General features: G+C 42.4%; 2 protein-coding genes across 8 annotated transcripts in view; one reads left to right on the top strand and one right to left on the bottom strand.

Annotated features, from left to right (window-relative positions):
* The window catches only part of SYCP2L (synaptonemal complex protein 2 like), a 28,942-nt gene extending 21,550 nt beyond the window's left edge, over positions 1 to 7,392 (bottom strand). For 2 of the 7 annotated variants that reach the window (XM_039712113.1, XM_039712114.1), the window contains exons 1-10: positions 6,137 to 6,391; positions 5,828 to 5,893; positions 5,211 to 5,348; positions 5,004 to 5,123; positions 3,745 to 3,849; positions 2,458 to 2,482; positions 1,346 to 1,431; positions 1,125 to 1,213; positions 971 to 1,005; positions 123 to 265 (exon numbers count right to left, since the gene is read on the bottom strand). In XM_039712113.1, coding sequence (XP_039568047.1) covers positions 123 to 265; positions 971 to 1,005; positions 1,125 to 1,213; positions 1,346 to 1,431; positions 2,458 to 2,482; positions 3,745 to 3,849; positions 5,004 to 5,123; positions 5,211 to 5,348; positions 5,828 to 5,893; positions 6,137 to 6,145 — 816 coding nt within the window. In that variant the 5' untranslated portion in view covers positions 6,146 to 6,391. Of the gene's footprint in view, positions 1 to 122; positions 266 to 970; positions 1,006 to 1,124; positions 1,214 to 1,345; positions 1,432 to 2,457; positions 2,483 to 3,744; positions 3,850 to 4,989; positions 5,124 to 5,210; positions 5,349 to 5,827; positions 5,894 to 6,041; positions 6,064 to 6,136; positions 6,392 to 7,274 lie in introns of those variants that run through there. The other 5 variants (XM_039712120.1, XM_039712115.1, XM_039712118.1 and 2 more) reach the window with 5 other exon arrangements.
* Positions 7,393 to 7,471: 79 nt separating this feature from the next.
* Positions 7,472 to 12,539, top strand: GCM2 (glial cells missing transcription factor 2). The gene is made up of 5 exons (XM_039712205.1): positions 7,472 to 7,513; positions 8,901 to 9,153; positions 9,512 to 9,624; positions 11,193 to 11,318; positions 11,572 to 12,539. Exons 1-5 carry the CDS (start codon positions 7,472 to 7,474, stop codon positions 12,451 to 12,453), a joined length of 1,416 nt encoding a protein of 471 aa, XP_039568139.1. The 3' UTR covers positions 12,454 to 12,539.
* The last annotated feature ends 351 nt before the right edge of the window (positions 12,540 to 12,890 follow it).

Genomic DNA, 12,890 nt, shown 5'->3' with positions numbered 1-12,890 from the left:
CTGTGTATTTATAAAATCAGTTTTGTAGGAACTTCTTGCAAGGACACCCTGGCTTAACTCAACCAAATCTAGCCCCTATACACATTTGTCAAGTATCTTGTTTTCAAAACAAGGACCCTCACCGTCTCAAATTCTCGATCCTTGATCTCTTTGAAAGCTTCAGCAAGATAGTTATCTTCAAACCAGTGATGAACAAGGTCATCTCTCCATTTTTTTATCATTAACCTACAAAGTGCTTCTGAAAGGGCAACCTGAAGATCATAATCTGCCGGGTAATCATAAGCAGAGGATAAATATCATCCCACTGGCACAACAGAGGGTTACAGCATTGCTACTCCTGCCATTTATACCGCAGTCACACCCATCCTCTAGCTTCAGTTCCTCCTAGGAGAACAGGGGAGGGTAACAGCCAAGTGCTGGCTCAGGCATCCTCCCACCAGTGAGATCGAGGTACAGAGCACTGCAAACCACAACACACACGAGTGGGAGATGTGCTTGGGGCTTGGGAAGGGGATGAGAGCAGAGACCCATCACTAACCTAGTAGGATTAAGCTACATTCCATATACCATGGCAATACTTAGAAAGTGTTATTATTAGGAAAAAACAAAAAGATTTCACTGAAGTGGCCATTCACCTCGTTAAGTAAATTTTGTCCACATCATAGCAAAGCAATTCAAATTTAATTTTTTGAAGACTAACAGCCAGCATATTCTGTAAACGCCTACATAAAGCTGATCTAATTACTTTTCTACATAAATCAGTTTAGCCTACCTGATCAGTCAATATGCATTACTAATATCAACCAGAAAGGGCTAATGCATTGCTGTATTTAACTTCTTTCATTTTTATTTTGCTAAAGTACATTTGACTTGCTTCCCTAAAAATCAACTCTTAACAAGGAAATAAAATTTAAATTATAGCTCATCTATAATAAATAAGCAGATGAGATAAAGCTGGAGAACTTCTTACCACCAACCTCCAATATAGTTTTTGCCAGGTCTTTCCTGAAACAACATAGTGCCACAAGTTAAAATGGAAATAACTCCTAATGCAGAGAAGAGGGGTTTAGGCACAGAAACTGGAGTGTATTTAGGCACAGAAACTGGAAGGAAAAATCACTTACGTGAGTGAGCATATCTCCTCAGAGAGAGGGAACTTCTTCCTCTCCTCCCTTGGGAGACTGTCAAGGATAGAATTGAGGGTCCTCAAGGCCTTTCCACCCCCACAAGAGAAGGAGTAAAAAATTAATGGAAATAAATCAATAACACCATTTCATATCTTTTTATCAAATTACATAAACTTTTGCAAATATATCAAATTTTCTTCTCCTAGTAAGGATCTTACCTCCAGATGCAGAGCGCAGCAAAGATTTGCTTCTGTCACTAGGCGCCCTAGTTCAGGCAAAAATAAATTCACTAGCTCTTTCTCCCCTAGAAAAATAATTGGAAAGGCACAGCTAGAATTGGGTGGTGCCCACATAAAAATAGTTGAAGCAACAACAGTTTGTTGTGTTGAAGGAATAAAAACATCCCAGCTGTAAATTCATTTTAAGACAAAGGTTCCAACCATCAGACAACCTAGACAGAAAGGGGAACTGGTAAATTCCATCTAAAAAAATGCTCCAGATACACTAACTTCTGACTTGGGTAAGTATTTAAAGAGGCACAGAAATGGGAAGCTACTTACTTGGCACAGAAATGGGAAGCCACCAGAGAAAAGCTGAATATACAGGTTTTGTCAAAGTCCACAGAGCAAACTAATAAAGTATTAACCAGAAGACGCTTGTGCCACTGTGCTCCCACTAGAATAAGGTACCAGGACAAATAAGCACACATTACCTGACCCACACTGCAATGCTTCGTTTTCACATGGATTGTGAGCCTGGATGCCTGGTCATAGATATTTTCTGAAAGTACCTGCTCCCCTCCCACCCTAATGTCAAACCAGCTGCAGCCACAGAACAAAATTTTGCTGCTGAAATGAATAAGAGAGACAGACAGACATCTCTGTGTTGAGTTCAGAAGGCTGAAGGAGTTACCATATTATTCTGTGGAGATTGTTGCCTTTGGCAAGAGAATGACATCTGATGCCAGAACAAAGAGATGTGCAAGAACAGACTGTCTAGACTGAACCCCTTTCAGAAGCCACTCACTCTGAGCAAGTGAAATGCTTGATGTTGACCATTTAAACAAGATAACAGAGATTTTTTTCAGCATGTACATAGCAAGAAAACAAATAGAGAAAGGTTTTGTGTTCCAGTGTAAATGTTAATGAAAAGTAACTGAAGAGAAATCAGCTGGAGAATTTTTAAAAAAATATATTGGAGAGAGGAAGAAGTAGAAGTAGGAAGCTGAAGAGAAAAGAGAAAGGCGACAGAGTTCAAGCAGAATTAAGAAATATGCTCCTGATATTAAGATTCATTATACTGAGGAATGTAAGGAAAAAAAAATACTGACCTTCATTACTGCATTTGCAAATCACCTGATGGAAAGAGTAAAAGAAGCCTTCATTAGCACACTACCACCTCAGAACAGCAGCACACAAAGTGCCAAGCTGTTCATGCACACCTTCCTCATCCCCCAACTTTCAGATGCTAAATAACATAAAACAGTATGAACCCACATCAGAATAACATAAAACACTAGTGTACCCACATCAGAAAAAGCCACCTGATCCAGGTATGTCACAAATGGTCACCCTGATCACACAATATGCAGGGAGGGTAAAGGCAGCCAAGTACCCACTTCCCCCAGGGATTTCAGCAGCACTTGAAAGCACAGTGCCTACAGCTTCCCTGGAAAACCCACATCATGATATCATTCTCTTTTTTTTTATTACACATGTAGGACTATGTGAAAGCACATTTTATGACTATACAGTACAGTACTAGATATCACAATGCATATATGAAGGGTGTTGAAGTCCCTTGAGGAAAATTAAAAATAACTCCATAACATGAAACACTTCCTCCTCCACAGCGAAATAATGTGGAAGAAATATAGCAGGAAGACAATTCAAAATAAATTCAAATTTTGGGAAAATAAATGGGTGTTTTATAATTTCAAAGTGGCTAGCACAGAAAGAAGGAAGCTTGATTTTGCTCCAATATATTTTAGCAGAACTCCTGAAAAGAGATCTAGGCATTGACATGAATTCTGATGCATAAAGTGACACTGTTCCAGTAAGCTACAGACAACAAGACTGGGAGCAACAGCCTGGGAGGAAAAACTAAAAAGCATTCTTCCTATTACAAATGTTACATCACTAGGCCTCTAACACTCTTAAAGTCATGAATATTTAAAGTTGAAACCTAATGACAGTTGTAAGCAAGTTAGATCATTTTTTAGATTTAAATAATCTGTTTCAAACAGAGCAGGAACAAATTGCCAGGACCAGCTTAGCATGTTTGCACATGAAGTGCAGCTCAGTGTCAGTAACTTGTGGGTTTTAAAGAGAGCTTTGGCTCACAAGCCTTTATTTACAAAATGCATCGGTATTTATTACAAATTTTTCTACAAAAACAAATACTTCCACTTAGAAAATGAGAAAATGCTCTCAGCCAGACTCCAGCCTGGAGCAGACTCCTGGCTGCCCACCCACTCCACCTAGGCTGCTTGCCAGGCTCAGCCCGAGGGCACCCTGTCCATGCAATTATTTATATTCTAACAGGAAATTGTTCATAAACAATAGCTATCTTATCCAATAAAGACAACCCTTCTGTCCCCTTAAATGCACAAACATACCAATGCAGAATCAAAGAAGTCTTCAAGCAGTAACATCAAAAATTTATTCTCATTTGGGTTGATGATAGTCACAAATGCTCTTGCTCTTTCAAACCAAGATACCAGGTAAAAGTAAAAAAAAAAAAGAGTTAAAAACTGAGAAGAGGAATTTAAAAACCTAAATTTTATATGTCTGCAGGAAATCGTACAGAGTTCTTTAGAGTTTAAACTTTAGAGCCATGTGCTGTGTCAAAAGCTACATGGCTTTAAGGAGTTCAAATTTTGCTAGGAGGACATGAGAAGTGCCATTTCCCCCTTCCCTCCCTAGTCCTCCTTTTAGCCTCCTTTCTTATCCAGGGCACCCACTTGTGGTGCTCAGACACAATACGTGCTGCTAGTGGCACCAAAACTACTATAGATATTTCTAGAGGACATCAACTCACAAAAAACTACTGTACAGTTTTTTCAAGGTAAATATATTAGTACTTGATGGTTTTAAACATTGCATAACATCACACACAGATGGTGAACTAGAAATCTCTATTCCACTGAAAGAACAGAGCTCAGAGTGGAAAAAAAATGTTAATTTATCTCCATACAGGAATTTTGAGCAACTGTAACCCTGAAAAGCATAACTACAAGGCAGGAATACAACATTTTGGACTGAGGACTCCTCATTAGCTCTCTGCTAACAGACAGCATGTTCCCTGGCACCTGTGTTAGATCCAGGTGTTACTCATCTTCAGCACAATTGCCTTTCTGCTACTACAACTATTACCAGCTGAAATCAATATGGTGCCAGAAGAAAAAACACAACTGCAAATTAAATGCATTGTGTTTGCTACAGAGGGACCCTCATAGAATATCTCAGTTTTTAAAAATATAAAAGTGCAAAGTACTCATCAATTCTACTACAAAAATTGTATTTCAGTAAAATGTATTTTGCTGGAGCATTTAAAATTGCATTTAGAAAGTCTATATCATTTCACTAATGGGACTTATAGAAATTAATTCTCTCCTTCTACCATCAACTTAGAAAAATCCTGAACAACCCAACCCTTTAAATCACATAGTGAGTGGAGCCATAAAATTGGCTGCTACACCAAAAGCAATAAGAGAGTCAGTATTTTTCCCCACTCAGTTCATGCAAAATATTAAAAAAATATTTTGTTTCTGCGGGACCAAGAAGCCATCCTCTAGTTTTCACTTCCTTGGAGTTATTTTTCTGATTCAAACAACCTTAAATCACATTAGTAAATGATATACATTATTATACTCATCTTTGCTACCAGTCCTTGCTCAATAAACAAGCTCTTCCCTTCTTGAAGATCACTTTTAAGGTAGAGCTGAATACATTTCAGCAGCAATGAAACATTCTTGAATTCATTCTTGTCCAGCTCCTACAGAAACACAGAGTGCTGTGCATCATTAGCCTGCTACCCTCTGAGTTGGCTGTTAGGAGAGTTGAGATCATTTATGGTACTCGCCTTTCTCAGTGCTTTGTCCAGCTGGTTAAAGAGAGATTCACTGTATTTCTGGGGAGGCTCTACTTCCTTCTCTTGCAGCAGTTCGTATATTTTTTGAAACCCCTTCCCTTTAAAGGCATCAATGAGCAGTGATTCAAGCTGTAGATGGAGGGGAAGGAAACAATTAGTGAGTAAAATAAGCAGGCATTGAAATTGTAGCAGCACTAATTATGATAAAATACTTTTAATGCTACTTTAAAAGCTGCAAGTTTCTGTTTATTTGTTTCATATTGTTTGTTTGCCTACTTTCATTTTACTACTACATCTGAAGTGAAACATCAGTCTTAATGTCCAAAAGAGAAAGAACTCTTGAAACTGAATAATCATAAAAGGTACTGAGTAAGAAAATAGACAATTCAGCATAGCCCACAGTTTGTAAGTCCCACAACTATTACAATAACTTCTTCCCACTTACTAAAGAAAATATTAGGAGGACTACTGCACTTCCCACATTAAATAAAATTACTAAAAGTATTGGGTCATGCCATATCCACTTAAGATATGTACCTTTAAATATATATATTTTAAAAATAACAGTTGGTAAGATAAAGATAAGGATGCATGTAAAAGATCCTTACATAGTCTTCTGCTCTGTCTGCCATACTGCCACTCACATTTCTATTTCGTTCTTCACTTCTTTCTTCCTTTAAAAATAAAAGGAAGAGAAAAATACAGAAAAAAAATCTTTCCCTGTCCCCCCCAAAAAAGAAAATCCAACCAAAACAAACAACTTTTGCCACCCCACTTACGCATCCCCTCACTTCCAAAAGGCTCGTTTTCCTTCGTTATTACCCAAAATGCAAAACCTCCCACGTCTCCCAGCCCGAGGTTCCTGGTGGCCGCGGGTGTCCCCTGTCCGGGTCCCCGCTGCCGGGAGCGCCGCTCACCGGGGCCATGGCGCGGGGCCGCTTCACACCTGGCTGTGACCCGCTGCTGCCGGACACACCGGCTCTGGGGCTGGAGAGCGACCCTCGCCAGCCTTTCCCACAGCTCCGAGCACGCTCCTTTCCTCAGCAAGCCCCCGCTTTACATCCCAGCAGCGGGGGGAAAAAAAGGAGGAAAAGCAGCGCGGTTCGCATCCGCCCTAAAAAGCCGCAGCTGTGCGGCACCTGGGACGGGTCCGTCGCACCCCGGCACTGACAGAGCCCCGACCGAGCCCAAGGAGCTCAGAGCCTCCCTGGGGCTGCTCTCGACCGAGGGATGCCACAGCCGGCGTGTGCTGCTGCCGGGTGGGCTTTATGGTGCTCAGCTGAGGGTAAAGGTCAGTAAATTTTGGACCAGAGAGGATGGAAGCTAACGAGAAAAATCATTGCAAACAGCTGGGATCGTTTAAAGGGTGACAGCAGTACTCGGAGTTCAACCGCTCTATGCTGTTGTGGATAGTTTTATCTTTCTGTTTTTCACACCAAATATCAATCTCCCTCCTTCCTTCCCATAATATCCCCCCACTCCAAAAGAAAACAAACAAACAAACAAAAAAAAAACCCCACAAAACCAATAAAAAGAAAAACAAACTCACGAAAACCAAACCAAACAAACAAAAAGCTCCAAACTTCAGATCCCACCGGCTGTTTCTTTCGAAAAGGTAACAAAAAGCCGGTAACTGTTCAATAGGTTAAAATGCGCCTATCGATACAATGGCACCAACACCAACGCTGCGTTCTAAACCAGGTGCTGCAGGGCACAGGGCGAAGGGGGAACCTGCCAAGTAACGCCGCTTTCGTTTACGTCCGAAGAGCAGGTTATTCAGCACCTTTTCCTCCCTCCGGAGGCTTTACAAGCTGTGGACAGCTCCGAGCCACGCTCAAAATCCAAGATCAGGGGCATCCCCGTGGGGCAGAGCAGGGTCCCCCAGCTCCCCGTCACCGCTCTCATCTCCCCGGCCACCCGCGGGAGAGAGCGGCAGAGCCCCGCGGCTGCCGGGTTAGACTTCCAAACGCGGCTCAAATTTGCCGAGGTCACGGCCCCTAGGGGGCTGGGGGGTGGATTCGTGCACAACCCCTGCATCTATCCCCCGCCACACACCTTCGGGTGAGGGCAGCGAAACCCGCCCGTGGCGGGGAGGGGGAGCGCCCCGGGTGGCGGTGGCGCTCGGTGATGGTGCTGCTGGTCCGCCTACGAGGCCGGCTGAGAGCTCCGATCCCGCACACACACACACACACACCGGCGACGCCCCGACGGCATAAAAAGCCGGCAGCCGGCACCCACGGCCACTCTCTGCCATGAAGCTCACCTGGGACATCAACGACCCCAAGCTGCCGCAGGTACCGGCTGGGCGGGGAGGTGCTGGGGAAAGTCTCCGTCCAGCTCTGCCGCGGAGCAGGGGACTAGCGGAACGAACTTCACTCTAAGCAAAGCTTTGGTTTACAGAGTCTGCTTTACTTCTCTTCTCACTGTGTTGTGGTGTAGTCTTTATAAAGTCACTTGTAGTAAAAGTATGGCTTTGATGCACAGCTTTGCATAGCTGGATATGAGCTCCTGCTCCATTTGGACAGTTTCCTTCTCCCTCCACCTCCTCTTCCTTGCTCAAGAAATGTTGAATTGGAGCTTGAATTGACAGTTTACTACTATTACCCAAGTTATTTAATTATTCCTTTGGTTTATTGATGCAACACTTTAATGCCAATGAGCACTCCACTTTTGTCCAGCTTCCATTTGGACAGTTTCCTTCTCCCTCCACCTCCTGTTCCTTGTTCAAGGAATGTTGAATTGGAGCTTGAATTGCCAGTTTTCTACTATTACCCAAGTTATCTAATAATCCTTTGGTTTATTGATGCAACGCTTTAATGCCAATGAGCACTCCACTTTTGTCCAGCTGTGAGTTTCAAGTGTGTTTTTTAATTTGCAATTTTTTTCGTCTTAGTGTTTATTTAAGTTTACAGAGCCCACGCTGTTATGTCTTAATGCTGTAAATGCTGGTAGTTTCCTGGGATTGCTCTCACATGTGGTACATACATACGTTAAATATGTACTGCATTATAAATATTTGCAGTTTAAAATCTTCATTCATAGCTCTGGTAATTACATTTTCGTAATGAGTGAAAATGAAAGCCCTGAAATCCCAAACTGAAATATTCTTTGTTTGTGCCACTGTACATATATTGGAAGTACATTTGCAATGACAAATCATTTTATCTCTATTTTCTGGGGAAAGCCTTGTTCAAATCATATTAGATGCACTTTAGGAAGCCATTCCATAGCTAAAACTTCTAGTTTCCTGCCTGCAGCTGCATTGTCCCACAACAACTTAATAGCAGTCATGATCAGGGTGGCTCGTGTCCTGTCTGGGCACACTGATAGTAGACTAGTCAGTAAATTCTGCGAGTAAGGCTGATGTCTTATAGCTGGTAACTTCCCTGTAAAAGGTGTAAGTGTGTAAGTGTCAGCAAACTGTGCTACAATGGATCATGATGCAAAAGAGGAAATGATCCTTTCTTTTCAGATACGGAATCTCAGACTGCCCTAGCCCTTTTAGAGAGCACTTCTGAACAAGCTATTCTTTCAATATTTCTTTTTCTGCTGCTTGGCTGGTGACAGAAAAAGCATTTTGCCCCCTGTTATGTGTCTTATAAGTAGGCAAAAATATCAGGTTTAATGTACTAATAACGTTCTCTTGCTCTTCTCCTCGCTGCCTTGCCTGCGGGGCTGCAGGAGCCCAAGCACTTCGACGCCTTCCAGGAGTGGCCCGATGGCTACGTGCGGCTCATCTACTCGAGCGAGGAGAAGAACGCGCAGCGGCACCTCAGCGGCTGGGCCATGCGCAACACCAACAACCACAACTGCCAGATCCTCAAGAAGTCCTGCCTGGGCGTCGTGGTGTGTGCCCGGAGCTGCGCCCTGCCCGGCGGGGCCAGGCTGCAGCTCCGCCCCGCCATATGCGACAAGGCTCGGCAGAAGCAACAAAGTGAGAGAGCTGCGATGCCCAAGGGACCCCTTCTTACTTCTGGGCTTGATTTCCAAGCTGGAGTCACTCTTGCTTGTGGGCAGACTAAGGCACAATTGCAATGGCTGATTAATTGCAAATTTCATCAATGCCTCTTTGCAAATATTTAAGGGGATATGGATTTAAATCCTTTAAATTATTAGCGTATACACCTAGTGGGCAGCTCTAGTTCCTACCATTTAGCTATGCTGGGTAGTCTATGTCACATTTCCTTGAACATACATTTTAATCTGAATTTTGGAGAAGTCTGATCATGTTGCTCTTGAGCTCTGTTTACTCTCCTTAACCAGTCTCTTCAGTAGTTTCTGTCTGTTCACAGAGAAAGCCTGCCCCAACTGTAACTCTGCCCTCGAGTTGATTCCTTGCCGAGGACACAGCGGGTATCCGGTCACGAACTTCTGGAGGCTTGATGGAAAAGCAATATTTTTCCAGGTAGAAAGCAGCTGTATGTATTTATGCACACTGTATAAAAAAATACCTGTAATGAGAGAGATTTCTTCCTCCAACCCCCCTTTTTTTATGTAACACAGACCATGATGAGCCAGGTAGAAAGCAGCTGTATGTATTTATGCACACTATATAAAAAATACCTGTAAAAGAGAAAGATTTCTTCCTCCTCCCCCCGCCTCTTTCTATGTAACACAGACCATGATGAGCATGACAGAGGTCTAGTGCACAACTGAATTTCTCTTGAGTATGAACATAAGAACAAATAAAACAATAACACTTGGCTGTCTCTCTGAAAGCAGTACTTATGGGTTGGCAATATTCAGTTTTAACTACAATATCACTGACGGCTAAAGTTCTCCTGTTTACAGAACACAAATATGAACAAAAAGGTTGTCTTGCACCCTGGTGTATGTGACAACTGGATCTCTCCAATGTTATTTCCAAATATTTATTTCCTACTAAAATAAATAGGGAAAAAAGGTCTTACTTAATTTACATGAGTGGAAGCATAAAAATTCTACTTCGTGTGAAACAAGCCTTTGAATTTTGAAGGATTTAAAATCTTGACAGAAAAAAAGAAGAATCTTAGCTGAAATTTGAAATTTTGTCTTGATTTTTATTTTTTAGCAACATTGGAACAAAAATGAATCAAAAAGTTTCTGTTCTATGAGATTACATTTTCTCCTGGATCTTTTCCACTGACTCTCACAGCAGTAAATTCTGTTCTCCAGTCAGTAAATGGAACAAAACTGGCCATATTCCCAGATTCCCTCCTATATTATTCTTTTTCAAATGTTCTCTTAAAGACATGCAAAACTGGAAAAATTTACTATCCAAAAAGTTGATAAATCCTTGCCTAGAAGTTAATTTCTGCTTGAGAAAGGACAGTGTTTTAAAAGCAATTTTTAGCTTTCTGCTTTGTATTGGGGACTGTATGTAACTCTGCTCAGACAAATGAGTAAGGAAATGTAGTGTCCATTACTTCATCATATGCCAATATAACTTTGGTTATGTAGCTCTGCATACCCACTGATGTTTCAATAGCAGAGCATCTTCAGATTTTCCAGGTTTTCCCAGGATATAATTTTCAGTCTTGTTCAAGAAGGTGTACTGCTTTAAGAGAATATTTTTCATTTTATGGCACGAAACCTCTTTAAAGCCTATTTATGCTATTTATAGATGTGTTTATAAGGCAGAACTGGACTGCAGAAAACCAGCCAAACTAAATTCCCATCCCCACACCCTGCCATCTCTTGGTTCTAATTATCTACTCCTGAATGTCACAAATTTAGGTAGCACTTTTGCTCCTTTATCAGCTCTGCAGTCCTCACTGACTTCTCCCTCACTTTTTCTTTCCATCTACATTCAAATAATGATTTATGCTATTTGTTTATTTTCACATGAATTTGTCCTTGTTTAGTCTCTCCTTCCTTTTTACTTGTGCCAAATCACAGACCATGCTGTGACTATCCCTCCTGCTACTTAGACCATTTTCTCTAATCTTACCCCCTTCTAGGTATACACCTAATTCTCAGTTAATCCTAATTTAGGCTAAAGGAGTCCATGACCACCCCCGGCCAGAGAGTAAACTGGAGGCAGAGGCAAGAAGAAGTGCAATTAAGAAGCAAATGTCCTCTTATCACCACTCCCAGAAAAAGAGATCTCTAAATTCAGAGGTAAGTCAAAGTCATTAGTGAAATAAAAAGGTGACATAAATGAAGACTTTATTTGTCAATTAAAAAGACGTGATAAACATGTACTGTGGATCCCAGGGCAAAACAAAGCTTTACACCATGGTATTAACATGTGTTAATTACAAATTAGCATCTGTTAACTTGGGGCTGAAACTAGCAATAGCACAAGTATTGAGACATATGTGTGTGGGCAGTATTGATTCTTATGTCTTAAAGATCTACTTCTCCTTGTCAGGCAGGAAGGTACCCTGACAGCAGTGGTTACGCCAATAACCTACAGAATTTTCACTGCATGGATGGCCCAGAAAGAGTTGGTATCTTCACAGACACCAATTATTCAATTCCAGCCCAGTCCTACCCTTCGGTGCAGAACCCAGACCTCTACAAGGCACCTTACGACTCAGCCAGCTTCCAAGAGGACCAGCTATCACCATACCCTAAATGCCCAAATCCAAGGCTCTACATGCCCATGCCATGCAGTTACGAGTTTGGAGTTCCCGCCTTCATAAGCTCAAGTCCTTACCCAACATTTTACAAAGATCTGCCCAGTCCTGCCATTGATGCAGACCCCCTCAGTCTGAACGGGTCTCACTACAACGCTGTGACCACCCACGATAAGAGCTTTGATAACCCTGGCAGGCATTACGGACTGAAACCAGCGTGGGGGAAAACCGGCAGCGGAGAGCGGAGTGACTACGGGCAGATGGCAACAAGTGCTCCCCACCCTTACTACAGTGGGGACTATGCCTGCAGGTACAGCCCCAGCCCCGCTCCCATGGCCCCGCCGCTGCAGACCGTCATCACCACCACCACCAAGGTGTCCTACCAGGCCTACAAGCCACCCGCGCTGAAATACAGCGACAACCTCTGCGACGTGAAAAACCTCCAGAGCTACACCCACGTGGCAGAAAACATCTCGGGTGCCGTCTATTCAGGGATGAAGATTCAGGAAGACTTTGGGATGATAAAGTCAGCGTTGCTCTACCAGCACGACTCCATCCCCACAAAATCCAAACCAGCTGAGAGCATGGAGAGCTATCGGTATGGGCTCCCTCTGGGGAACAGCTTTGCTGAACATGAAGGCCAGGCCCTAAGGCTTGAGAGTGCTGAATATTGACTAAATGGTGCCTAAATGGCAAATACCTGAAGATGGGAGAATAGATTATTGTGTTGACCATGGGAGTGCTAAGCCAAGTGATTTGGGATTTGAGGAGATGTAAGGAAGCAGAACATCAAGACAGCTTTTTCCCAAAAATACCTTTCTGGAGTTGTGTGCTGAGTGAATTGTATTTTGCATGTAACTTCAAAGAAACTCACACAATCTCTAAAATGGCACAAGGAATTGAGCCCAAAACACACCTGGGAAAGGCAATATGGAGGCACAGCTCCTCTGGAAGTCAACAGTGTCCTCTGACAGTAAGTGCAATCCACTTACAGCTACAACTCCTGCCTCAAGCTTTGAGAGAAAATGCTCCATCTGTAAGAAAAGACTAATCAGGTAATGGAAAAAAAATGAAGGAAAGTGGCTATAGATTATAGTCAACTGAAGGAAAT

Source organism: Passer montanus, unplaced genomic scaffold (assembly GCF_014805655.1).
Source record: "Passer montanus isolate IOZ18808 unplaced genomic scaffold, ASM1480565v1 scaffold26, whole genome shotgun sequence".
Taxonomy (NCBI): domain Eukaryota; kingdom Metazoa; phylum Chordata; class Aves; order Passeriformes; family Passeridae; genus Passer; species Passer montanus.
This window is presented reverse-complemented; position numbering and strand designations above follow the sequence as displayed.